Genomic DNA, 27,925 nt, shown 5'->3' on the forward strand with positions numbered 1-27,925 from the left:
AGATTTTGAACAAAATACTTCTTAGAAGTATATGGGGTCCTGTTGGTTGTTGTCTTTTTCAGATGCCTGATAGGTCTGCGTGTGAATAATGAACTCGCCCTGTTATTTTGTTAGACCTTTTAATTAATTTATTTAGCTATAGATCAAACTAGTGAAATGTCAATTTACCACGTTTCTTAACTGTGAAATATAATTTGTAGACTCCTTTGTTATTGCCAGTAGGACCCCGAGCTAAATGTTTCCGGTTTTATTGAAGTGAGTGTTTGGCGCCAAAGAGAATAAAGGGTATTTTGCTTTTCAATTAAAATCCAACTGTGCCAAAAGCGTAAATATGGCGAGTATTCGCTGTTATATCAGTTAATTATTTGAGCAAAGAAGATCCTGTGACCTTTTCCCTTCTGCAACAGCAGCGGGCATCAGTAGATGGTTTTCATGTTTTACATTTCATGAATACATAGGGTCTATCCCCCAGTGTCATTTACCACGTAAGTAACACAGTCAGTTATTTCGTTTTACTTTGTACTTGTAGATTTTAACAAAATAACAAAAAACTGTTTCTTTATTAAAATCTGTCGCATCGCGTGCATTGTATGTTGTCATTTTGAGTTTCTAAATTTTAGTTGAGGTTGATAAGGATATTTTTGTTTGTTTCATACTGCCTGTGATTTTATTAATAAACACGGTAAATCGGTTCATATAGTTCCTGTCAAAACAAAGGCAGCAGAGCAGTTATGATTTAAATATTGTTTGTTGTGAAGACGTTTTAATTTTACACCCAGTGGTGTGCATGCCTTGATCACTTTAGATGTTATGATAAAAAAAAATAATAGTAATGTTTCCAGAACAGTACTAGACTGAGCTATATTTCCACTTTCTCTCAAGAGAAGACATGAGGTTTGAAAAACTTGTGTGTGTATGTTAAACACTTAACACCAAGTTCTGAAAAATAAGTTGCTATAATTAACCTATTGCAAATCGGTCATTTTGTGTAAAATACTGTCGTGAAACGAGTATCCTAGCTTGAACAAATGTATGCCTGTTTTTTACCATCTATGACAAAACGACTTGCTTTACCGGTACATTAATGTAAATCACCTCCCACCTGTCATTTGGGACTGGAATATCAATGGAAGCATTATTGGTCAATTTACTGTCATTGTCCCTCACGGTTACCTAACTTTTTCATGGTACCTGACACTGGCTGAGCTACTGACAGATTTGATGAAGCTATGTGTGGACTTCTGTAATGTGATTTAGCAAACTTTTTAATTTTTGTGACAATTGTAATAACATTTGTATTATTGTTGTTTGATATGTTACACACTTTTATTATTTTATTTTGCCTTTCAGGATTAAGGATGTCAAAAATGGATAGAGATCCGTTCTTCGTGAAATTTGTACAAAACTTAGAACAGAGTTCAGATCTTGCAACAAAGGCCTATGATGTAAGGATGCACATCGGTGCTACTGTACAGTAACGTATTTACTGCTGCTTTATATTTAAATGTCTGGAGAATGGTTAGCTGTTGCATCTGGATATTTAATGCAGTGTTGCAAAATTCTGTGATCAAGCATCTGCATATTGTGGTTAGCATATATTGAATATTTTTTTAGTGTAAAATAAAAAATAAAAAAAAACAATGGATAATGTCTTGGATCCAGGAGACCCTATAAAATGTATAGCCCAGTTATACATTTTATCCCCAAAATTTATTATGCTGTCCGTGAAGAAATTAAAAAGGGCAATAAAAAGGAAAACCTGAGGGATCCACCACCACACATTTAAACAAAAAAATACAAGCTCATTGGCATGTGTGTTCTGAAACATATTTGTTTAATTGTTCATGCTTTGTTCTCTTCCAGGCTATTAGAGAGTTACAATCAGAAGAGTTCCTGCAGACTGTTGATGAAGAAGCAGCACTTTTGTTACAGCAAAAAGATAAATCTCTCTACATTTTCAGTTCTTTTAATGGACCAGCATTCATCCACCTTAAAAAGGTTTGTTTTTACATAAAGGGTGTTTTAAATTTATAATGATACCAGATTTATAAAATTGGGTTGGAATGCATAGGCCTATGTATTATGTGTACTGTAGTCAAGCATGACATGTATTTTGATATTCAAAAACAGACAACAGAGGAATTTTAATATAAATTCAAGTGTGTGTGTGTGTATAATATATATATATATATATATATGTATATATATATATAATTTGTGTCATTTAGCGTACTGTATCTCAATAACCAATACCAGAACATTTTGTCTTGTATACTGTGTGCCTCTGTACAGTATTACTTTGTTGTTCCAAATAAATAGAAACCATCCAAGCAACTAGTAACTGTTTGTCGTAACTCTGAGATGAACATCTCTGTGGGTTATTTTGTGGTTAAATGCATACATCAAATAACTAATAACTTGTTCTCGTTTCCTATAGCTGGGCTGCAGGATTGTCAGCCCACTGGTGGTTCTTTTCTGCCTCCAGCATCAGCGATCCGTGCCGAAAGCCGAACACCCTGTATACAACATGTCCATGGCAGACGTGACTGTTTCCTGTACCAGTCTGGAGAAGGAAACAAGAGTAAAGAACTTGTACAATAATATCAGAACAGTCTTATCCTTAGCTTACTTGTTATGTATTACGAATCCTTGTTACTCGGACAGCCATAAACAATCATAAAGGTTAAAGGACTTGGAAAGACGGGTTGATCTGACAGTGATGAAGGATGTCCTTTATCTGCAGGTTGATGTTAATTTCCTGTAACCTGTTAATATGAGGCAAATTTGTATTTCAAAGGCATGTCTTGCCAAACACCGTGTGTAATTTATTCAATTTTATCATCAGTGGAAAAACAAATATTTGGCAACAACTTGGAATTACTCATAAATTGTTTAACTGTTTTCTCTACACTATTCTTGGATATTTTTGTATATTCTTGGATTATATTTAAGAGCACTTTTTTTTCTCCAGGAAGAAGTGAGTACGTTGGTGCAGTTAATGGGAGGTCGTGTGTTCCGAGATCTTAATGTTTCGGTTACTCATCTGATTGCTGGAGAGGTTGGCAGCAAAAAGTACGTGGTGGCTGCCAATCTGGGGAGGCCCATCCTACTGCCCTCCTGGGTGAAGGCATGCTGGGAGAAATCCCAGGACAGGTAATGTTCAAAAAATAAATGTTGTTTGTATGTCCACAATATAGTGTGTTGCTGTAATATTCAAATGTATTCATATTTTTCTCTTTTCCTGAACCCCAGTTTGTTTAGGTACACAGACCTGAACACTGATGAGTACTTGTGCCCTATATTTCGTGGCTGCACAATCTGTGTAACTGGATTGAACAACTTGAATAGAAAGGAGGTTCAGAGGCTTACGATAGAACATGGCGGCCAGTATACAGGGCAACTGAAGATGAACGAATGTACGCACCTCATTGTGCAGGAGCCCAAAGGTAAATACTATGAGTGTGAATGGCACTAATTAGTCTTATTTATTAAAGTTTTGTTTAAAAAGGGTATTTATTTAGATTAAAATAAATACATCAAAAGATAAATGTGTTCCTGGGGTCAGTAAACCAGACAAAAATGTATGTGAATGTGTATGAAACTAGAAACAAATTTGTTGAAATTTTATTTTGTTTGTTTTATTTGTATCCCCTATGTTAAGCGCTTTGTAAAGCAATATATTAAATGAATGCTGTAAAATGCCTAAATAAGTAAAAAAAAAAACATATATATTTGTTAACCGGGGTTTACAGGTCAGAAGTATGAATGTGCAAGAAAATGGAATGTATATTGCGTGTCCATACACTGGCTCTTCAGCAGCATTGAGAAGAGATTCTGCCAGGACGAGTCCATGTACATGGTGGAGCCCACCATGGACAGAGAGCAGGCCCCTAATACATCCACACCTACAGGTTGTGAGAAGAAGCAAGACGGTGAGTATGCCCTGAGCAATGCTGATTTATACATTTTATATATTTTTTAATAAAGCCTAACCCTGCTGCATACAGTGCAAATATTGCTTAGGTACCATGACATCCACCTAGTGTAAAGTTGGAATTAGGTGATATGAAAAGTTTGTTTATAACAGAGTTAAGATTATTTTTTTTTTTTTATTAATTCCAGACCTGCTAGCACAAGGAGATATCTACTAGAGTGACCTTCATTTTAACCCACTGTATTGCCAAAGTAGGAATTTGAAGTACTAAGTTTTTTCTTTTTTCTTTTTTTGTGTGTATAGTTTCTTCAGCTTCATTACTTCTAGGCGTGAGCCAAATTTCCAACATCAGTATGAGCTGTATCAACGAATCTGCCTTTAACACTATTACTGCCAGTCGGCTGGAGCCATCTGGAGATAACTTAGAAATGCTTGATATAAGTGTTTTCAATGCACAAGATGACCTGCTTGATGGCTGCAAAGTAAGAGAATTGTTAGTTTTCTTTCATACTTGAGGGCATGATGACCACCTCCAAAAGCCAATAAAGTCTTTGATTTGTCTGCAATAATCAGATCTCCATCATCCCCTTCTTCACCATGTGTTTCTTGCCAGTGGGTTGCAATTCAATTATAGCCAATGGCTGTATGTCATATGATTTTATTTTCTCAGATCTACCTGTGTGGGTTTGGTGGTAAGAAGCTAGATAAGTTAAGAAGGCTTATCAACAGCGGTGGGGGTCTACGCTTCAACCAGCTCAGTGAGGATGTCACCCACATAATCATGGGAGAGAAGGATGAAGAAGTAAATCAGTTCTTAAGCAAGGCATCCCACAGGTTCTGCTAACTTTATTATGCTATATTTTTTGTGGCGTGGTAGTGGATTATTCTTTGCTGATTTTATACCTGTTGAGAAACATTCAGTTAATGTGTGTAAAGATAACCATTTTGATAAGTAAGGAGTAGAGAATAGGGGTGGGAATTTCGAGTAATTTAGTGCTTGAGTACTCAAGCGTTAAAAATGGAGTACTCGAACCTAATGCCAGACAATATTATTCTACATATGCGCCACAAATTACCATGTTAACACTAGAACCGCAGCGGTTATAGTCATAACTGAAACTGCCGCCGGCAGTCATTATGACGGTACATTTTAAACAACATCAATATTAAAATGAAAGACAACTATCGGATACAACACAAAAGTTTTATTCAGGCATGTCATATCAAACATCTGCACAGCCGAAACGCCGTATTTAAATGAACAATTAAACATAAAAGGGTTTATTTTCTAACTTGCCACATATAAAGCACTACTTCAAAAAATGACAAAAAATATAATAAAATAAACATTTTAAAAGAAACTAGTGTGTAAACAGGTATGTACATACAAAACTGTAAAAACGAAAGTAGTTTTTAATTTAAAACGAAAGTAACGTGTTAGCTCTTGTGTGTGTCATTCGGTGCAGCACAGAATCCAGGTTGCGCTGCTACAGCCTGCAGCTTTGCAGTTTTCTGATCAAAATGTTTCTGCTGAAGCGCTGTGGCTAGCTTCAAGATGAAATCTCTCCTACTGATATTTTCCCTGGTGCATTCCTTGTACAAAATGAAGGAATTGATGGCTGCCAGGTCCAGTAGAGATTACAGGATTGTTTGTGGGTGTGCGTGTGTGCGTATATATACAGTATATATATATATATATATATATCATACATGCATACATACCTATATAAATTATATAAGAATATTGTAGGTTATATTCAACATAAAAACATGTATTAAAGTCAGTCAAAATTACTGCTTTTTTGTTAGGTGGGCGGGCTTATAACCTCTTAATTTTCGTGATCATGTCTTTCAATCGCCCTCGGGGTATTTATTTAGGAAAAGTCATAAACGGACAACCACATAACTTTCAGACATGCAGAGTAGTTTAAATTTGAAAACCTCAACCTGTCAAAATGGCTTCCGTGGCTAGTGTTAAGGTGGTATATGTGAATAAAATATTGTAACAACCCCTGGTCTTGAGGCTCAAAGCAGGAGACAGAGATGGGCGTCAGGCGCTAACAAAACTACTTTATTAATTAAACAGAGTCCGTGTTGTGGTCAGGACCACACCACAAAAACAATAAATTCTTTCTCCTGTCTCTATCCTAAAAACCCGCTCACTTTCTCACTCTCTCTATTCCACACACACACAGGCTCCAGCTCTATCAGTCCCCTCACACACAAAGAAGAGAGCGGACCACTACTCTCATGGAGGGTGGGGGCAGGGCAGAGCAAGGGCATCTAGATGACATGGTCCACACCCAACAGTGACACACACACACACACACACACTACCAAAACTAGTGGTATGGTCCCACCCTGGACCAGTACAGATAACGTGAATGCACAGGACCAGATGAAACAAGTCTGCCAACCTGAACTGTACAGGTCACTACAATATATTGAACTTGCATTCATGATGAGATATTATTTAAATTGTTTCGAGTACTCGAGTAATAAGTTAGTGCTTGAGTAATACTACTCTACTCTAACCCACCCTTCCTCTCTGTAGACCCCACATAGTAACAGTAAAGTGGTTGCTGGAGAGCTTCTCCAAAGGCTGCCTTCTTCCAGAGGAAAAATACTTCCACTCAGACTACCTACCCCCAGCACCCTCTGCTGTAGAGCCCCCTGTCCGCAAGTCTGCGCCACAGAGGCGAAACACCAGTGTTGAGATGAAAACAGCCGTGGCAGTCAGCCCTGGCAGGGAACAGAGAAAAGATGACGATTTGCTGTCTCAGTACATGGAAGAGGACAAAACAGTTGGTAGGATATTTTGCTGTTCGCACTTGCACACATGCATATTTGTGACTCCCACCAACACAAATCAGAAATGTGAAGCGTTGCAGATATTTTCAACACGGTTATAAAACTTCAAAAGTTTCATATACCCTAAAAAAATGAATGTAGTAAATCCTGTAGAGGTTTTTCATTCTAATGTCCCCCTGAGTTATGTTAAATTAGAACAAGGTGTGAACAGTGCAGATTTTATGGGTTAGAAATATGGTGTAAAACCCAGAACCATACATAAGTCGTCTTTGTAATTCAGAATTTGATTGGTTGTAGTTGAAGCTGGGGACAGAAGCTGTGATGATGCAACTCATGTTACCATGTTGGAGACAGACCCTTCAAGCAACACCATGCTGGAGGAGGCTGCCACAGTGTTGGAGGAGGGGGGTCTATTCAGTGGGAAGCGGTTCCTGATAGCTGGCTTCAGCGGAGAGGACGAGGCCTGCCTGGCAGAGTTGATCAAGGAGCATGCTGGGAAAGTGCTTGGGGCCCGTAGCCGAGCCATTGCTGACTACGCAGTGGTACCACTGCTGGGCTGTGAGGTGGAGTCCACAGTGGGAGATGTAGTGACCAACACCTGGCTGGTAAGGAAATAGTGCTTCTACTTGTATCATTGCCTAGATTGCCTCATTGTGCAGTTACTAGAGTTGTAATGATGCTGTATTGTGTTTCCAGGCGATGTGTATTGAACAGCAGATTCTCTTAGACCTGCAGATGAATCCCATGTTCACTCCAGTCGCTGTGGTGGAAGGAAGCACTCCGCTGAAGGACTGTGTTCTTTCTGTCAGCCAGTTTATTGGTGTGGAGAGGGACTCGCTAGTCTACCTAGCTGAGCTTCTTGGAGCCAGGTACACCCTACCTTTGCATATACTTTTACATGAACTGTGGTCTTTGCTTTTATTTCAAATACCAACAGGGGGGTGGAAATTTTGAAAAAAAACTTCTTGTCCAAGGGACAAAATGCTAGAAAAACCTACTTGTTAGAACACTGGGTAGATTTCTAGAGAGCCACACAAGTTTCTGAAAACTGAATTGCGGAAGTCTAGCACATACACACAAATATTTAAAAATGTGTACCTCTAAGTCTTAAACCAAAACTATATTCTCACTTATACATATCCCTTTTATTCACAAACCCTCAGTCACACACAGTAACAAATGTACTCCAATTAATGGAACAATATCATTACTAATTTCCATCGCTTTTGTCTAAAGTACAGTGAAGTTTGACTGCCAGCTCTAGGAAGAACATATAACATAATAAACATTACAAAAAGCTTCAAACTGTTATTGTAACATCTGCCAGCTTTTATTTTCACTCAGAAGTTGGATTTGGGGCTTGATTGCAACATATTTTGGTGCCTAGTGGCGTGAACTTATAAGAATGATTCCAGATAACTCAAACTGTTTTAAATAACAACCCATGTTCGTAGCAGGTTAAGTAGTTGACTTTTTTTGAAAAGTAGGTCATTTGTTGCACCACAGTAGGATACTCCTTCATCGACCAACCTAAACAAACTAAGGACATTACTTACCGTACAGAGTCTTTTAGATCCAGTGGTCTTTAATGATTGTCGTAACTCTTCACCATTAGTAATGTTGATGATGCTGTGGCACTTTACAATTTGACCTTGACAAACACAACCATATTGCCCCACTTAAAACTCAAATTATTAAAATAAGACGTTCAACTCCTTGGTTCAATGATGTGCTTAGGGCTCTAAATACAACTGATAGAAAACTGGAGTGCCAGTGGAAGCGATCGGGTCTGTGGAAAAGACACCTTCTTGATTACAGATTAGCCCTAAATTCTGACAGGTCTAATTTTTTATTATTCTATTATAATTGAGGGGCAGAGAAACCCTAGAGTACTATTTCAAACTTTTAATCAGCTTATAACACCAAAATGTGATGCAGGTACTTCAGTATTAGATTGTGATAACTTTGCTAATTTCTTCACTTGACAAGATTGTTACAATAAGGAATTCTCTTAATCTATCTAGTGAAGATTTAACTGATGTGGGCACCGAGACCATAGTAGCTCCACATAGACTTGCGCATTTTGCTACAACTGATATTACTGATGTTTTAGATATTTATCAATAAAGCTCGTTCCACCTCATGTTGTCTTGATCCTTGGCCGACTAATATTGTCCGTCACTGTGCAGATATGCTTGCTCCTGTGATTTGTAATATTGTCAATCTCTCCCTAAAAACTGGAACTGTTCCATCTAGTTTAAAGTTGGCAATTGTAAAGCCAGTACTTAAAAAATCTACATTGGATCCTGATGTCTTGTCTAATTATCGTCCAATTTCTAATTTACCTTTCCTTTGCAAAAGTCTTGGAAATGGTTGTTGTTGCTCAGTTGTCTGCATATCTCACTGCTAATAATCTCTTTGAAAAAATTCAATCTGGCTTTCGTAAACAACATAGTACAGAGTCTGCACTCATAAAAGTTGTTAATGACATCCTGCTGAATGCAGTTGAGGGGCTGTTATCCGGGATTGTTTTTTTGGATATATCTGCTGCATTTGACACCATTGATCACACAATTCTTCTTGATCGCCTTGAGAAAACTTTGGCATTACTGGCACAGTACTCTCCTGGCTGTGGTCCTACTTAACCTCCCATCATCAAGTTGTGTCCTTTTGGAGGATCAAAATCGGCTAATTCTCTTGTTGTTTCTGGGGTTCCGCAGGGTTCTGTTCTTGGTCCTTTACTTTTTAATTTGTATATGCTACCGCTGGGTAATGTGACGAGACAACATGGTTTTAATTTCCACTCATGCCGATGACACCCAGATTTATTTTAAAATTAGTTCAGATGATGTAAACGTAAACTCCAGACTATCAACTTGCCTTGACGGGAGGGGCTTGGATGTCAGGTTTTTTTGCAGTTAAATGCAAATAAAACAGAATTTCTTTTAATTGGCTCTAAAACAGCATTTTATAAAATCCCACAACCAATGACCTTTGGCAGCCTCCCCATTTAGCTCTTTGCAAGCTGTGAAAAGTCTTGGAGGCTGCTTATTGTCATTTGTGGAATATGTCTCAAGTCCGTTTGTATCTTGTAGAATCTGATGTAGAAATTTTAATTCATGCGTTTGTTTCATCCCGTCTGGACTATTATAACGCCCTATTGGCTCGTCTACCTTGTAAACGTATTGATCGCTTACAGCAGGTTCAGAATACAGCTGCACGAATTCTGACAGGTGCAAAAAGATTTGACCATATTACACCTGTTCTTGCCTGCTTGCATTAGTTTCCGGTGAAGTACAGAGTTATTTTTAAAATTATTAATCACATTTAGGGCAGTCTTTGGAAATGGCCCTGCTTACATTAATGATATGCTTTTACCTTATGTCCCTGGACGCCAGTTGAGATCTGCTGATGCTTAGCTTCTGGAGACTACAATGATAAAATGTAGCTCTTGTGGTGGAAGAGCCTTTAGTTATTATGCACCTGTATTATGGAACAATCTTCCAAATGAAATCTGTAAAGCTGACTCAATAAATGCATTTAAATCAAAGCTTAAAACACATCTTTATGCAGAGCCTTTTTGTAGATTGGGATGGTATATTTTAGAATTTTATTTTATTTAATTTATTTATTTATTTATTTATTCCTGTTTTTGTTTTTGATGTTTTTTGATATTTTATTGTATATTATATTGTATAGTATATTTATTTGTCGTGTGAAGCGCTTTGGGATGCCTTGGCATGAAAGGCGCTATACAAAATACATTTGATTGATTGATCAGGATTTCTGCATCATATTTCCACAGAGTACAGGAATTCTTTGTTCGGAAAGCCAACCAGCGGAAAGGCATGCTGGCTAGTACCCATCTGGTGCTGAAGGAGCCGGAGGGGTCCAAGTATGAAGCTGCCAAGAAGTGGAACATGCCTGCGGTCACCATGCGCTGGGTCCTGGATTCTGCACACACCGGCAGGAGAGCTGAGGAAGACCGCTTCCTAGTGGAAAATGCTGGCTCACCAGGTTGTTCATTTTGAGAATTGTGATAATCCTCTGTTTCTGCTTTCCGCTTTGATATAGTGAAAGTTTGTAGAACCATTACTTAATGTTCCCTTGTGATTAATATAACCCACTTAGTTAAATTATTTTCTTTGTTCATATGTATTGTATGTCTTATTGTATGCCTTATCTGTTTCTGATTTTAGAAAATGAAGAAAGTTGTTACATAGGTGGGTCTCAAAAACAAGAAAAACCCAGCATGTCCATGCGCTCCCCTGAGATTCCCATGGCTCAACTGAACACATTGAAGAACACTGTGGTGACCCCGCTGGACATGAACCGATTTCAAAGCAAAGCCTTCCAGTCAGTGATCTCCCGTCCTGATGGAGGAAAGGTGACACCAGGTATTGAGTGCAGAGCGCTGCAGAGAGAAGCATCCCTACAGCTTGACACACCGTCCAGGTTTCTGTGCAGAGACCAGCTCTTCAAACCATCCTTTGATGTGAAGGTGGGTTAGCTTTGGTAGTCGTGGGAATATTTCATAGCCAAGAGACACCCTGTATAATGATATCAATGTGATGTTTTGGAAAACTAGATGTTTGACAAGAGAGGTGGACACAAGTATTCTAAGATAAAACTAGAATGGAAGTTTCTGGAGAAACTTCGTCTGCGTTGTAAAACACGACAGGTCAAGGTCATTTTTGGATATGGCATACTTGGTCTTCTGTACAGGTTCTATAGTTAACATAACTATCTGCAGTGTTTAAAGAGCAATATACTGTTTAATCTGCAGTTACAAGATTTGGCCACCAGAGGGCAGACCGAGAAAGTTGGAATGTGGCGTTTTTCTGGGCACTGTGCCCACATTTCAAATCCGATCACTACAAAAATTAATACCAACTAAATTCAAACATATTGGAAGAGCTGAGTGAAAAAATCGAGTTGTTCGGTTAAAAACTGTAGGAGTAGGAGCTGTCCAGTTTTTAGCTGTCATTCTTGAAACAGCAAAATGTCCATATCTGGGTCTGGGAAGGTCATAGGTCAACGGAACCTGTGTTGACTTTTAGGAAACCAATGGCTTCCTATACATGTTCAATAGTAACCTATCTTGCCCCTATAAGGAGTTATAAGCTGTTTAATTTTGGGGGGTTCATGACCTGTTACCCCTAAATTCACCAGTCCGATCGTCACCAAAAGTAATAGCAACTCAAATGGGATTGAGTGCAGTACTTGTGCAAAGTTTTGGGTTGATCAGTTCAAAGCTCTAGGAGGAGATGCGTGCGGAATTTTTGTCAGAAACTGGAATAATAATAATAATAACTAGAATAATAAAGAAACCGAGAGAAAACAATGTCTGCGTTTTACAATGCAGACAATAAAGATACAAATAAATGGTAAACAGTCTTTACCTACCCCATGAAGAATGGTTTCTTATCGTACTGTTTTTCAGGATGCCCTGGCAGCTCTGGAGACACCAGGAGGCCCACGGCAGCACAGAAGGAAAATGAGCACCCCACTCTCTGAGGTGATTGGAAGGAACATGAAGGTTGCCCTGGCAAACAGCACTCGCAACAACATGGCTGCTGTCACTGCCAGCCCACAGCTAGCTGCACCTGAGCCACAACAGGTAAACTGGTAACATTATCACCTATTTCCTCTCTTGCAATACTACAAACAGAGGACTTACCTGTGGCGGAGATAATTGTTCTTAAAGTATCAATTGTTTAAACATTTATACAAATAAATTAACCAAACTTATTTGCAGTTTGTTAATGAATAAAGTCATTGTGACACTAAAAAATAGATTACATTACATTTAGTACATTTATAGACTTTACCATCCAAATCGGGATACAGAAAAAACATATGAGGCCGTCCAAAATTATCGTTATTTTCTGAAATCGTTCAAGAGGGGGGTCGAGGGGCAATCTACAGTATTATTTTTTTTATCAAAATTATAACTTGCCTGAAATGTTCACATACCTTCCTTCAAAAGTACTGTAGACACCAGAGATGTAATTTGTCAGCAGTGCTTGATATTTTACGTTTGGTTGAGAAAAAGGATCCTTTTATGTTTATACACGTTCCCTTTCCAGTGCATGTAAGAGTAGAAGGCAATGGAGCATCGCAAGCTCTGGTTATTTTTCTCAATATATATATGTGTATTTTTCTTGGGCCTATGAAGTTCCTTTCTGATGCAATATCAGTGTGTAGCAAGGGTGATTTGTTTGAATAGTAAATGGTACAGAAAGAAAGCACCAAAACAATTAAATTAGAACACAATTAATTGTTCAATGGCGGATATGTGATTATTATTATTATTATTATTATTATTATTATTATTATTATTATTGGTTTATTTAGCAGACGCCTTTATCCAAGGCGACTTACAGAGACTAGGGTGTGTGAACTATGCATCAGCTGCAGAGTCACTTACAACTACGTCTCACCCGAAAGACGGAGCACAAGGAGGTTAAGTGGCTTGCTCAGGGTCACACAATGAGTCAGTGGCTGAGGTGGGATTTGAACCGGGGACCTCCTGGTTCCAAGCCCTTTTCTTTAACCACTGGACCACACAGCCTCCACAGTAGTCCCCCAGTTTGCAAATCCGTGCAAAATGTATTCAAATACATACAATATGTATAAAATCTGTTTCTCATAAAGTACACAGAATTTTTTTTCTTTTAAACAAACAAAAAACCCCACAAAATACAGCTAGATTGTGCCTGTTATTGCAAAATCAGATTAGAAATTAAAAATGACCTTTAGAGGACTCGAGCTGCCTCTCGGTAGATGGAATGCTATAAAAAATATGTATAGCGAAAGTAGCAGTCTGTGCACGGACAGTGATCGATATAACAATTTTTGGACGACCCCTAACTGGTACCTGTCAATTTATGAAGAGTGAAAGTGTAGAAAATGCATATAAAATGTACTGGATATATCCATATTTTATATTAAGTTTTTTGTTGTGTATTTGTTGTGTGTTTTTATTATTTATTTGATAGCGATTTACTTGTTCGTGGCCATGAAATTGCTCTTATTTTAAAACATGTCAAAAAGAATAGTTTTAGTGTTCAGGGCTGCCATGTTAAACTCTCTGTCACTAACTAGGTGGAAGAGAAGCCAACGCCCCTTGCAGGTGTCATTATCTGTGTGAGTAAGAAACTCATTAAGAAGCAGAGTGAGCTGAACGCCACTGCAGCCTCCCTTGGGGCGGACTACAGGTATGCATTAAGGTTATGGCATGTAAACTAAAGAGTATTGCTTGACAGCAGATATCCTTATTAATTCTAAAATAATAACAAAAAAAAAAATTGTATCCAGCAAAGACGTGGTTTGTGTATTTGTGATGAAGCATTTTAGTGCACTGACTATTTTTTTTGCTTTTTATTTATTTTCATCAGGTGGTCTTACGATGAAACAGTAACACACTTCATCTATCAAGGCCGGCAGAATGACACTAGTCGGGAGTACAAGGCCGTCAAAGAAAGAGACGTTCATATTGTCTCACAGCACTGGCTTCAAGCAGTACGTACAAAAACACAATTTACACTCTGGATTTCCAACCCCCGAGAGAGAACTATGTTTGAGACCAATCAAAAGGGACTCTGTCCTTAAGATTTTTCAAAATTAACATAATCAGAAGAAAAAATATCTGACCTATATATGAAGTTGGTTGACCAAAATGCCTGTACTTTTAAGTTGTGGTTTAAGTTTTATAAATGTTTTATTCAAACACATTTTCTGGAGCCTTGAAAGCCACTGCTGAAAATGCCTTAATGAATATTATTTTCAGCCTCCTATCCCAGTCTATACTTGTGCAATAAGTCTGTAAACAAATCAAAAGGAGGGTTATGTGCATATTGCTGTTTGTACTACATTACTGAATTAATTACTGTTTTTTTTTAATTTTATTTTTAGTGTGCAGAGGAGCAGAGGCTTGTGCCTGAATCCCTGTATCCCTTTACATACAATCCAAAAATGAGTCTGAACCTCAGCCAAGTGCAGGACAGAAGATTGTCTACACCTAGGTCTCCACCCAGCATCCCCTACTGTAACAACCTGGAACAGGATTGTGAGCAGGACAAGGTAGGCAGAAAAATGGGAGTAGGTCTTGGCAGAAAAATATGAATGTTTTGATATATGTAAATGTTATTGGTGGGGGGTGCTTTTTGTTGTGTTTTACGGATAATGTTGGTCCAGGATTAGTTAGTTTGATGGTGGATTAATGAGTCAATTAGCAGTCTTGCTATTATCCAAAGCGAGTTACAGAGACTATGGGATACTGCTGTTGCAGAGTCGGTAACAATAGGACCTCAGTTTTTTATGTCTCATCTGAAGGACGGAGCACAAATATTATTTTTATTATTTGTTTATTTAGCAGACGCCTTTATCCAAGGCGACTTACAGAGACTAGGGTGTGTGAACTTTGCATCAGCTGCAGAGTCACTTACAATTACGTCTCACCCGAAAGACAGAGCACAAGGAGGTTAAGTGACTTGCTCAGGATCACACACAGTGAATCAAGTGGCTGAGCTGGGATTTGAACTGGGAACCTCCTGGTATCAAGCCCTTTTCTTTAACCACTGGACCACCAAGCCTTCTATGTATGTGTTAGGTGATTGCCAATATTACATGTTTCATAAAATCAAATACACAAACCCATACATAGAATGGCACCTGGGGAGAGATCTAAAGATTAGTTATGTAATTTTTGAGGCAAACAATGGGTAGATGCTGAAATGCATTAAGTGGTTCCATGTTTAATCATGTTTTTGAGGATTTCCATGTGTATAGTTGTTAGTAACTAAATCCCTTAACTCTCTCCAGTCACATGTTCCATTAGATAAAAATGAAGAGTTGACAGAGGAAACCAGGAACCACCATGAAGAAAGAAACCCTGAAGAAACAAATCTAGAAAATCTGGAGAAAGGGGGTAAATACAAAATATTTAACAGCAAACAGTAATATTTTGCTTGCCTGTTGTGATTTTCACTAGTGTGACTTCTCCTAACAAAAATAGATATTTTTTTGACATCCTGCCAAAATATCTGTCAATCTCCCTATTAACCCTTTGCGGTCCATTTATTCAGCGCGTGTCAGGCGCGTCAGGTCCGATTTATTTTCACACGCGCAGTTTATTTTTTAAAAGTATTTTTTTTCACAGTAAAACAGGTTTAAAAGGCACTGCATATCAACAGGACACTCAGTACTGCATCTCCAGCACCGACCTACCCTTCGTTCGCTATATTTTTCATATAACTCGTAATAATAGTACATACCGATAAATCATCTCTTGATCACTCGTTTTATCACCAAACTCCTCAATAATGCGATCCAAATCGTTATTTTATTACTATAACATCTCAAAATCTCTGCAAATGTCTGTGATATTCTCTGAGCGCTGCATGCGGAAGTAGCTATCTTGTTTGTGTATGTCCGTGTTATCTATGTGGTGTCGGGTCTATCAGTAATCATGAGATACGCCCCCTTTTTTTTTTTTTTTTTTTCCCCGGCTTCTTTCGGCTTCTCTCGGCTCCTATCGGTCTCACTCGGCCATTGAATGGTTTTCTCGGCTTTTTCTGGAGAAAAAACAACTAGAGACCTGTTTTTTGCGTCTTTTTGATGATGTCGGACAGGGACTGACATTGGACCGGAAAGGGAAAATTGCGATGTCGCAGTCCATTTATTAAGTGCACGTCAGGCACGTCAGGTCCGTCAGGTCTAATTAATTTTCACACGCGCAGTTAATTTTAGACGCGCTGTTTAAAAGTATTTTTTTCCACAGTCAAACGGGTTTAAATGGCCTGCATATCAACAAAGCACTCACTAGGCATCTCCAGCCCCGCCCCACCCTTTCGTTTGCTATCGCTTTCACCTATGTAAGAAATAAATAATAATAAAAATAATAGTCGTACATACCGATCAATCATCTCTGGATCACTCGTTTTATCACCAAACTCCTCAATAATGCGATCAAAGTCATTATTTTATTACTATAACATCTGAAAAAAGCTCTGCAAATGTCCGTGATAGTCTCTGTGCGCTGACGCACTCAGCCAGCTTGTTTACTATGCCGCCCCGTTATCTGATATCAGGGCCATATGTATGACTATTCATGAGATACGCCTTTTTTTGTTTTGGTTTTTTTTTCGACTTGTCTCGGCTCCTGTCGCTCCCACTCGGCAATTGAATGTTTTTTTCGGCTTTTTCCGGAGAAAAAACGAGTAGAAACACGCTTTTTGCATTGCTATAATGATGTCGACCCAGTCCGACAAAGGACCTGAGAGGAATAATTGCAATGTCGGACCCAGTCCGACAATGGACCGCAAAGGGTTAAAGACTTTTTTAAAAAAAAATTAAATTTATTTTTTGGTTTGTTTTATGGGGATTGTCAGATTTAAAAAAAACTTAAAAAGGCAACAATGTTTATTGCTTTTTTTGTTGCAGATCTGACAGAAGCATTAGAAATGCGAGAGAATCTGCAGCGGCAGCTCCAGGAGATCATGTCGGCCACCAAGCTGCCAAAAGGCCGTCGGGTTTCAATAGCTGCTTTGCAGAATTCTCCCCAGACCCCTGACAGTGTGGGCCGCTCGGGGAGGAATGGGCGTAGCCGGGCCCTGGAGGCACTCAGGTAATAAAATGGTTTGTTTAGCAGATCTATGTACTGTAGTCCTGGGATGACGCTATATAAATATTACAGATTTATTAAATCGTACTCTTTGTATGGCCCCATCTGTTACCGTAGGCATTCCCGTCAGGCCATAATGGACATTAACACAGAGCCCTCTCAGAACGAGCAGATTACCTGGGACGACCCCACTGCCAGAGAAGAGAGAGCTAGGCTGGCCAATAACCTGCAGTGGCCCGGCAGTCCGTCCCAGCACTCTGAGACTCTCCAGATCAACATCCTCAATGCAGAGGATGACACCCCCCAGCATAAAGTCTCATTGACTGATTCAGAACTAGCTGAATTTGGTAAGAGGATTTGGATTATAGTTTTTTTTACATTTTATATAAAGTATCGTAAAAATCGTTTCATAGGTTGCACTGGCGTAAACGTTGCTCCCCCCCTTTTGAGACTTAAATTTTAAGAAAACACTTTTTTTTGTGTTTTAAAATACTTTTTTTTTCCTACATGTTCAACACCAATAAATAAAGAGAAATACACAGGTTTAGTTTCGATTATATTCTGAAAAACTATTCTGTTTTTCATAATTTCAAAGTAATTGGTTCAAGTCAATTTAAGTACAATGTCAAAATACATCAAATTACATTATTATTATTATTATTTATTTCTTAGCAGACGCCCTTATCCAGGGCGACTTACAATTGTTACAAGATATCACATTATTTTTTACATACAATTACCCATTTATACAGTTGGGTTTTTACTGGAGCAATTTAGGTAAAGTACCTTGCTCAAGGGTACAGCAGCAGTGTCCCCCACTGGGGATTGAACCCACAACCCTCCGGTCAGGAGTCCAGAGCCCTAACCACTACTCCACACTGCTGCTCTTATAATACTATAATACTACTAAGTGGTACTTGAATGGATTTAAAAAGGTAATAATTAACAGTGCACCACTAAGTAAAATCAAGTTATACATCCTACATCACATCTGTATTAACCTATTTTATTTTAGAACATATCTTTTGCATTACTGAACATTTCTTTCCAAAAACTTGGACAATATAGTTTTAGCTGCATTGGCTTTTACAAATGTGATGTATTAATTACAATTTTAAAGAAAAGGTATTAAACAGTGAGGCTTGCATCAATTAAAAAAGCAAAACAATAAACTAAACCGTGCGCCATCTAATAACCAGTTAACAAAACATCTTGGTGTTGCATACGGTGCAGTACAATAGCATAAAACTTCCAGTTGTACAATAATACATTTGTTTTCTTAATTAGAACAATAAGGATACATATACTTTGCAAGTGTTGCACTGACATGAAGAACAAGTTACAGTATGTATTAGTCATTAAAAGTACTCCATTCAAACAATGTTTTCTACATCTAGCCATAAACACTTTCCTCCTCTATCAGCTTGTTTTTCTTTCACCATTTTTTAAAATTTGTCTTTGTTTTGTTTCCAGTCACGTACTGTTTTTTTCATTAATTCCAAATTCTCTTTAAGCATTGCGATTGCCATGCTTTTCGGCAAAGCCAACAACATGCAATTTCAAACCTGTTGTGTAGCTTTTTTTGTCTGACTGTCCAACTTTATCCTGTCTCAAAGACCCTTGCATTATAATACTATAATAAAACTGCAGTGCAATTACAATGAATGCAAGACTTCATAAGTTTACTCGGCTTTCTGACCAATTGTGATTTGCTACGGATCCAGGGGTTCAGTCTCAATGTTGACAAATCAATGGCTCGGGAGGGTGGGATTAAGGAAATTCATAGAGATGGACAGCTATTGTGTTAACAGTAAAGCAGAGTAGCTGTGACCTTTTCATATTCCAAAGATTGATAACTTTAACAATTTTTTTTCCCTCCATGTACACACATCCGGGTCGAGAGGAGGTCAGTCAAGAGTCTGAAAGCTTACGTTTAACATTCAAAATGATTAATGGTATTGAGATAACTAATTAAAACTTTTAATTAGAACAGAAGTTTTGTGTTTCTACCAAGCAATGATGATGTGAATGTCGTAGATCCTGAAAAAAATAATCTGATTGTCGACAGTTACTATTGTGTGAGCCATAACCGTGGCTGTAGTAATCCCATTGGTGTATTGTTTGTGGCACTGGTACAGCAGTTTAATGTTCGATACCCCGGCGCATAGGTCACACTGGTGTATTAGTCGCGCCCCCCTTTTTAGGGCCCCCAAAACATGCCTAGAAAATCTACTTATGCAACGTTTTTTACAGTAATATTTAAATAGATAATGCTGTCTTTCACTGAAAATAGTTTTGATCTTCTAACACTCATGTAAATTCATTTTATAGTGTTAATTGCCAAGTCATACAGTGTTTGAGTGATGTAATTTATAACGGAATCAAATCAAATGTAACACTTGTTGCTTCCTTCTTCATACTTTGTAATCCTGAAGCTACAGGTGAACTTGATGAAACAAACAAGAACAAGACTGCAAAATCTCCAGGCCCAAAAAAGGTTGAAACCCCACCAAAAGATAACATTATCCTCACGCCACAAGCTCCCAGCATCGCTTTTCCTCTGGCAAACCCACCAGTTGCACCACAGCCCAAGGGACAGGTAAGAAACCATGTGCTGGCACTTGCTGTATATGAAGTAAGAAGTAAACCTTGATAGTTTCGATCTGTATGTACTGATGGCTGGAAACATTAAGTTAATCCTTGAAATACTGTATATTGTCCTTATACCCAGGAAAAATAATAATTGGGAGCTGCTGTGAAAGATTGCATACAAGATTTAAATGAGAAATATTTTGCATCATTATCAAAATCTAAAATATTCTACTTACAGTTGCTAACAAGTATGCAGCAACTTTCTTCTTTTTCTGATAAGTATACGTCATTGTTTTGTTTTAATTGGCATGCGAGCACTCAATATCTTTTATACTTGTATTCATAGTAGTAAACTGCTTTTTTAATAGTTAGAACAGGTAAAAGAATAAATGTGTTACACCTTACTAAATCCTTTATACAAGCAACTGTAAATCTAAAAAACTACCCCGAATAAACTGATGTATTTTAAAATAATGCTTGCCCCTAACACCGTTTGAGTTGTAGCCACAGATGCTAGAAATCCTCTTTACAGAAAATATTGTAGCAAAAATAGTAAAAAATAACTTTTCTGTCCAGCAATTGCCTTTATCCATCACCATTATTACACATAGCTAATTTACAGCTGATCTACTTTTCTGAGCTGCACAGCAAAGTACACAGCACAAAGTATAAAGCATGCACACTTAGGGTGCTTGGTTTTCTGATTGAGCTTTTAAATCACCCAAGCTGTTAAACATTCACTCAAGACTTTGATTTAACTTCTGTGAATTAGGATAGACCCATGACCACAAAAAACATTGGTGCCAAACATCTTTCATTGAATGGTCCTACTGCAGTTGTTGAACCTTTAATAAACAGTTATCTGGTGTCTGACTCGCAGTGTGTGCAAAGTGCAGACACAAACAAATCCTCTTGCGTTCAAAGCTCCATCACTGATCTATAAATACAACTATTTTGAGATCTGCGAGCTCTATCTATAAAAATGTGACAAGTTTATGACACAGGAACGCTGCTATTTACATCTCGGCAGCTCTTGCACTTCCAATAAGCAGTAAAAATGGCTTATACTGCGTGTTTCTAAAAAATAAAATAAAAAATTCACGGTCAGGTGTCAAAACTAATCTATCTTGGAACGAAATGCTGTTCGCCGATACCACAATGACAAAAATGCTCCACCGGGCAATGAAACACAGTAAGACTGTAGACTGTAAACGTATCTGTTTGCTATACCAAAACATAGTCACGCCTGCCTGATTAGTTATGCCTGAACTGTCAAGTGGCGATCGCTTAGTTTTGGACTGGAGAGCGAGAGAGAACCAGAGAGTAAGAGATTGAGTGACAGAGCGAGAGAATGTGAGAAATGCATACTGTATTTGTTGTTTATTTTTACTGTTAAAGTGGGAGGGTCCGGCAAGATGGCAGTGTGAGGTAGATGCATTGTGCAAAAAAATTGCACGTTGGAGTCTCAAATGCATAGCATTGCAGCTACTATTTCTAATATAGCCAAAGCAGTTGACTTTAATGCAGGCTATTTAAAGTGCAAAAATCTTAAATGAATGCTTTAGAAAAGAGAGTGAGGAATTAAGAGATGTGCCTTGAACATGATCATTATAAAAGAAGATGGGGACTAAGACTTATTGGTTTACTGGAGAAGGTTGGCTTGGTTTCTTAGAGCTGCTTCTTAATTGTAAAATAATAATAAATGTGCCTCTACGCTCAGCAGTTAGTCCTTTCGTTTGACCCCCGCATTTTAACAGTTAGGCGCCTATGATTTAGCCACAAAATTCTTGGACTATTGCTTCTGACATTAAAATACCAAATTGTTGTACTGCTTTTAGAATGAAACACTGACCTATAGGAACAAAAAACTGACTCTGTTACTGAATAAGAAGGGTTACTGGTCCAGAGCTTATCTATACTCAAAGGGAGTATAATTTAGATTTTTGTGTTATTATACAGTTAAATAAACTGTTAATGCAAAACATTTATTTTTATTTTTAAGCAGATATTGTATATTATATTTGCAGCTGAGGTTTTTTAAAATTAATATGTGAAACAGGCATGTAAAAGGATTGATAAGGAACATTTCAAAAATGATGTTTGTTAACTAGCCTCGTGTGATTTATCCGGTTGATAAATCTGGTAAAATGACAAGTTATAAGAAGTAATTTCTGAATTTCTTTTTATACAAAGTTAAGTTCAAATTTGCTTCTGAAAGTGGTCCAAAATGGCTCAGAATGCATCTGAGAGCACGTAAAACCACAGAGCTTTTGGGGGCAAAGACGGACCCCAGACCCCCGGCCAAAACATTGGATTTGCCCTAAGAGTTTCAGTCAAAATGATCATTGTGTTTAATCTTTTGTAATCTAATGACTAAACAATCCTGTTTGACTTTCATTCTGAGAAGGAGGAGAAAAAAGGAGGAAAGATCCAGCCCGTATTTCAGCTGTCTTCGCTTAACCCTCAAGAAAGAATTGACTATTGCCACCTCATTGAAGAACTTGGTAAGATGATGATTATTATTATTATTATTATTATTATTATTATTATTATTATTATTCAGGGTCTTTCACTTTCACATTTATGTATCCCTTGTCAGTTACAAAAAATTGTAATTGTGTGACTGCTGCAGTATTTTCTTAAAGGCTCCTTCCAGATGTGTGATTGTGTTTTTTTTTTGTTTTTTTTTCTTTCCCTGCAGGTGGGGTGGTTCTGGAGAAACAGTGCTTCGATCCTAGCTGCACACACATCATTGTGGGACACCCCATGAGGAACGAGAAGTACCTGGCCTCAATGGCTGCTGGAAAGTGGATACTCCACCGGTCCTATCTGGAGGCATGCAGAGCTGTTGGGCACTTCATTGAGGTTGGAGTAACAAGCTTTATTTTAAATAAAACCAATGGGAGCAGTTCAATTTCAAACTGATACTGGTGACTCAATGAATCAATGATTTTTTTTCCCCTTCCAGGAGGAGGATTATGAGTGGGGCTGCAGCTCCATCCTTGACGTTCTTCCTGGAATAAATGCCCAGCAGAGGAAACTTGCTGTTTCTGCGTTGAGATGGAGAAAGTTCATGCAGAGGCAAAGGGAGAACAACAGTAGCTCAGAGGCATGGGAAAGAGTGTTGCAGAATACTACATTTATATATGCAGGACATTTTAATAAATACAATTAATAAAATTACAGCAAAATATTTCTAAAACACATATGTAATAAGACTTTAGACTATATCCCATGCACTACATTCATTGACTTCTCTATGCCTGTCTGACCCAATCGATCAAAGCCCAGAAGCATCAACTCGGGATTGGTCTGTGAAATACTGTCATGGTTCTGGATCATAGTAGAAAGTACAGTACAATACACAGGCTATACTGTAGTGTATACTTGCTAATGCTAATTCGTATGTGAAATGTGGTTGCATGCTGCACTTTATTTTTTACTACTGTTTGATTTATCAAATAAAACATGCTTCAAGGTAAGCAGTCCATGCACTTCTGTATACAAGTCATTCTAGTTGGAAATATAAAATTTAAAAAATGTGACATAGACAAGTAACATTAATATGTGTATTAACCCGACTGACTTTCTCTCTCTCTCTCTGACTTTCTCTCTCTAGGGAGCATTTAGTGGCTGGAAAGTAATATTAAATGTTGATCAAGCGAAAGAGGCAGGATTTAGACGACTGCTCCAATCTGGTGGAGCTAAGGTGAGACATAATTCCAATATAGCTACCACTTTGGTACTGTTAATGTGGTGTTGTCGTTGGCTGAAAACAGGAGACGGTATATTTTATTTTGTAATTGTTTATTTTATCTAACACATTCCCCTTAAAGACTTGTCCCTCCAAATACAGGCTGCAGGACGTCTGATGTGTGTTGATTTAAATATGCACAAAACAAAGAGAATGCTAGTACTTGATTTGGTAGGAGGTTGTGACTGGGTCTTGGTAGAAGTGTACAGTCAGTTGTAAACTAACCACAAGATTTTTGTACTTTTTTACATTTGTTCAAAGATATATTGGTTAATTAAAAAATCTGGATAATGTTGTCCTTTTTCTTGTCTTTTTTTCTTTTCATAAATAGGTTTTTTCAAGTCATTCTCCATCAATGTACAAGGAATCCAGTCATCTATTTGTGGATTTCAGCAAACTAAAAGCTGAGGATCCCAGAGTGAATGTGGCGGAGGCTGCTGCTCATAAAGTGAATTGCCTTAAACCAGAATATATTGCAGATTATCTTACGCAGGTGTGTATATTAGTTTAATATAAAATAGCATAGAGAGAGATCATCCTAGTTTTTTTAAAATAAGGGCTTGAACTTTTCAGTTATTATTTTCCAAATCTCTACCTCCCTTTTTTAATGTTAATTCGTAGTTGTTAAGCATCCTAATAAAGAGAAAACTATTCATTACAAACTGGGTTAAAATGATAAACTAAGCGACTGCAAGAATGAAATGCAGTTAGGATCAGGGATGAGCAATTATAGGGCCCTATGAAATCCGCATTGCGGAGAATTCGAGGACATTACCACAAAATCAGTTTAAACAAGCAAAATATATATGTATATATTTAAAAAATTACATTGAAATAGCACAGTGTTGGAATGACAAGGGTTCAAGAAAGACACGTCATGGGAACGCATGAAAGAACTATTTTTGCACCTCTCAGCCACCATACACGACCGTGATTTTAACTGTAAAAAAGCGCAGCCTCTCGTGCCACTTCACTTGATAGCTACCGTTATCGCTTGGGCAGTGCTTAATTTGTAAAGAAAGGGGACAATAATACTGACCCTAAGAACCGCACATTCAAAATCATGCACATTATTGTATTGTACGTACTTGTGTTGTGATGTTTACAATCACGTATTCTACGTCATATACAAAGTAGTAGTATGTGCAGAGAAATTAATTAAAGGCCACCGCAGGACAAATAATTAAAAAAAAAAAAAAAACTGTATACATGGTTTTGCATTTAATGGTTTTAAAAACAAAAACAAATTAAAAGGCATTTGGAGGACTCCAGAAGGATGACATTGATTTGCACTACTCATTTAATCAAACCAAATAGTGTAAGAAGTTGCTTGTATCGTTCATTATGTTTTTCTAATCAAGTAAGCTTATTTGTGTATAAAAAATGACATGGGGGGGACGACTACCTATAAGTTATTCTGAGCAGATAGTACTGTAATGACTACTGCAGAATGTAGGGTCCAGTTGCTGCATTTTTTCTCCAAAGTTCTCAGGGATATAATACATTGTCATTAATTATTAATGAAAAAATCTATTTTGAAATGTTAGTTCAGCTTGTGTTGAAAAGAAAAACTACTTAAAGCCTACATTTTGTTTTTTATTTTTAATTTACAATGTTCCTAGTTTGTTTCTATTACATTGTGCCAATTTGTACCCTTTTTTTCTGAAAGCACTTTGATTAAAACAGGGTTTTTTATCATATTGTTCATGCATTTCTAGCTTCATCATTGCTGTCAATGTATCAAAATACAAACTAACTAACAAATTAGATTTTTAAAACTGAAAAATCAGAAATCAGGAAAAAATAAATCCAAAAATTCTAAATAATAAAACTGATTTCATAGGGCCCTACGGTTAATATAATTTGTCACCTCTGTCTAAATTAAAATAAGACAAAACAGATTCTAGCTCGATCAAGATATGAAGGTAAAAACAAGTAACATTGTTTTGTAATCAACAGGTTTTTTGAGATTAATTAGGAAATGGAATCGTCTCAATTAGTTTAAAGGGATGTCATGTGATCAAAAAATAAAACTTAAACTTCAAGCCCTAATTCTGTTACCTGCCAACCAGTAACTAGTTTTCTGCACATAGTATATATCTATACTTTTAAACTTCTAATACAAAATTTTGCACTGTAATTTTACATGTGCATTGTGTAAATAGATGGGAGTCTAAACTTTATATGACAGATATTAGTTTAAGTTGAGTCAATGTTAAAAATCAATACAATAGACATTGTACATACAGTAGCAAGCATCAGAACCTCTATCTGTCAAAGTGAGTTTATAAACTTTTTTAAACTAATTGTATTAAAAGAACAAACATAATATCTGACAGAGTTGATGGTGAATGAGACATTTTGACTGAAATGCCATTAAAGGATCACTGTCAAATGTATCTTAGCCTCCATTTAATAATAATAATAATAATAATAATAATATAGTGAAATTTGTTTTATGTCACTGCATTGAAATGTCACGACCAGAATGTAATGGGAGTCAACGGGGGAAAAGAGCTCCTGGTAATATCACTTATCACACTACAAAAATATCAATCAAATGTATAATACATTTAACTCATTTGCACCCCACTTAATATCATTTAAAACTGCTGCATGATCACATTTCTTGTCATGCAGAAACTGCTGGATGTGCAGCGTCTGTTCTCACCTTTTGGTGTTTAGTTTCAGATTTAATTGGAAAATTGTCAAAGGAAAAGATTTGGGAATAACCACAAAGACTGAAATAATTCCTCTATCCAGTGTGTCTAGGCCTACATGTAACTAGGTTGCTGTTAAGTAACTTGTATAGTTACTCTGTTCACAGGAAAGAAAAAGATCTAAAAATTACAGTTTTAGCAAACAGTCCCACTCTCTTTGATTCCAAGGCAATAGAAGTACAGGTATCTGAACGTTAAAGCATTAGGCTACAGTATATAGAACATATCTCGTTCTCCACGAACATTTTGAAATATATTAGGTTATTTGTATGTTTTTGATTAAGATCAGAATTTGGAAAATGTAATGTTGATCTTTCTGTGCATTGGACCACATATACTGTACTGTATTTCACTGGATTTAGTTTAACTTCCTGTTTGATCAAATTACAGTAATCCGTTACATATCCGACTGCGGTGGGACCAGAGTAAGGGCAGATGTGTAAAAAGGTGGATGAATGAATCCTGTTTTAAATACCATTATACACAGCTGTAACAATTACTATATTCACACAATTATTGTTTTGAGATTCAGCTTTTATTAGGGAGCTCCCCTAAATCCCTTGTTTAGAAAGATACAGGGTATTAATGCTTGTGATAGAGTAGCCGTGTGGATGTGTGCATTTGCTGCTGAGTGACGGGCAGGAGATCGAGACGGAGGTTGAAGTTGATAGGCCCCACAGGCGAGCAGCATTTATTTACACACTGAACAGCTCACATGACACTACCAGCAATGGTAGCGCACAGAGCACATACAACACAGTGTACGAAAACTTTGGTGGGATCTACAAAATCTGAACTAATCGTCTATTCAATAATAAACTAACATTGCTGAAGAGGTTTGTCGGGTGGATATGTCACAGGCGGATACGCGACGGATTACTGTATAACAAATTATTTCATTTTAGAAGAGGACCTTCTACAGTGACCTCATCTTCAGCATGTGACACCCACTGGTGAAACATTGTATTTCAGTAATAATCTGTGACAAACAATTTCTAGTCAGATAACGCCCTCTAGCATGCAGAAGATGCAGGACAGGTTAACTAAACTACATATTGCATTGCACTCAGTTTTGTCATGGAGCATAATGCGCCATACTTTGCCATTTTTATAGCTGACCATGGCTACCACTGTAATGCACTATTGTGTCCTATCAGCATAGCATATCTAACTATATTTTCTTCTGCCCTGTAGGACCCACCTCCTGCAATGGAAAATTACTGCCTACCAGAAGCTGCACAGTATCTGCAGAATAAGTTGGATTCAAGTAAATGTATAACCTCTCGCAAACGGAAAGCTTCTGGAGATGCATCAGTAGTGAAGAAGTCCAGGATAAACTAAAGAATGTATTTATTCAGATTTGCTTTTGTCTGAGACAAATTTATAGTGTGTCCAGGTTTTTATCACTTTAATAAGTCATTGGGGGAAAAAAAATGATTTATTTATGTAGGCTATATTTGTTGTGAAAATAAATAATTGTACCATTA

At 37.4% G+C, this 27,925-nt stretch overlaps 1 protein-coding gene across 2 annotated transcripts; it reads left to right on the top strand.

Moving 5' to 3' along the window:
- The first annotated feature begins 164 nt into the window (after positions 1-164).
- Positions 165-27,925, top strand: LOC117399451 (DNA topoisomerase 2-binding protein 1-A-like). Of its 2 annotated transcripts, none has more exons than XM_059022656.1 (28): positions 165-485; positions 1,351-1,445; positions 1,864-1,998; positions 2,438-2,581; positions 2,972-3,153; positions 3,253-3,446; positions 3,753-3,932; positions 4,238-4,416; positions 4,605-4,768; positions 6,489-6,742; positions 7,043-7,350; positions 7,442-7,614; positions 10,551-10,762; positions 10,945-11,246; positions 12,189-12,365; positions 13,853-13,965; positions 14,146-14,269; positions 14,663-14,830; positions 15,572-15,677; positions 17,192-17,375; positions 17,490-17,719; positions 19,802-19,971; positions 22,372-22,468; positions 22,666-22,829; positions 22,933-23,073; positions 23,584-23,673; positions 24,050-24,211; positions 27,633-27,925. In XM_059022656.1, exons 2-28 carry the CDS (start codon positions 1,359-1,361, stop codon positions 27,777-27,779), a joined length of 4,587 nt encoding a protein of 1,528 aa, XP_058878639.1. In that variant the 5' UTR covers positions 165-485; positions 1,351-1,358; the 3' UTR covers positions 27,780-27,925. The 2 variants fall into 2 exon arrangements, with proteins under 2 accessions (XP_058878639.1, XP_058878640.1); XM_059022657.1 differs by having other exon boundaries at positions 166-485; positions 19,808-19,971.

This window comes from Acipenser ruthenus, chromosome 4 (genome assembly GCF_902713425.1).
Source record: "Acipenser ruthenus chromosome 4, fAciRut3.2 maternal haplotype, whole genome shotgun sequence".
NCBI lineage: Eukaryota > Metazoa > Chordata > Actinopteri > Acipenseriformes > Acipenseridae > Acipenser > Acipenser ruthenus.

What these genes read in the sequence shown, in the direction of transcription:
- LOC117399451 (XM_059022656.1), top strand. Translation starts at nt 1,359, where the DNA reads ATGTCAAAAATGGATAGAGATCCGTTCTTCGTGAAATTTGTACAAAAC. An exon ending in GGAAAATGCTGGCTCACCAG is followed by an intron (nt 10,763 to 10,944) that starts GTTGTTCATTTT and finishes TTCTGATTTTAG; the next exon opens with AAAATGAAGAAAGTTGTTAC. An exon ending in CACCACAGCCCAAGGGACAG is followed by an intron (nt 19,972 to 22,371) that starts GTAAGAAACCAT and finishes CATTCTGAGAAG; the next exon opens with GAGGAGAAAAAAGGAGGAAA.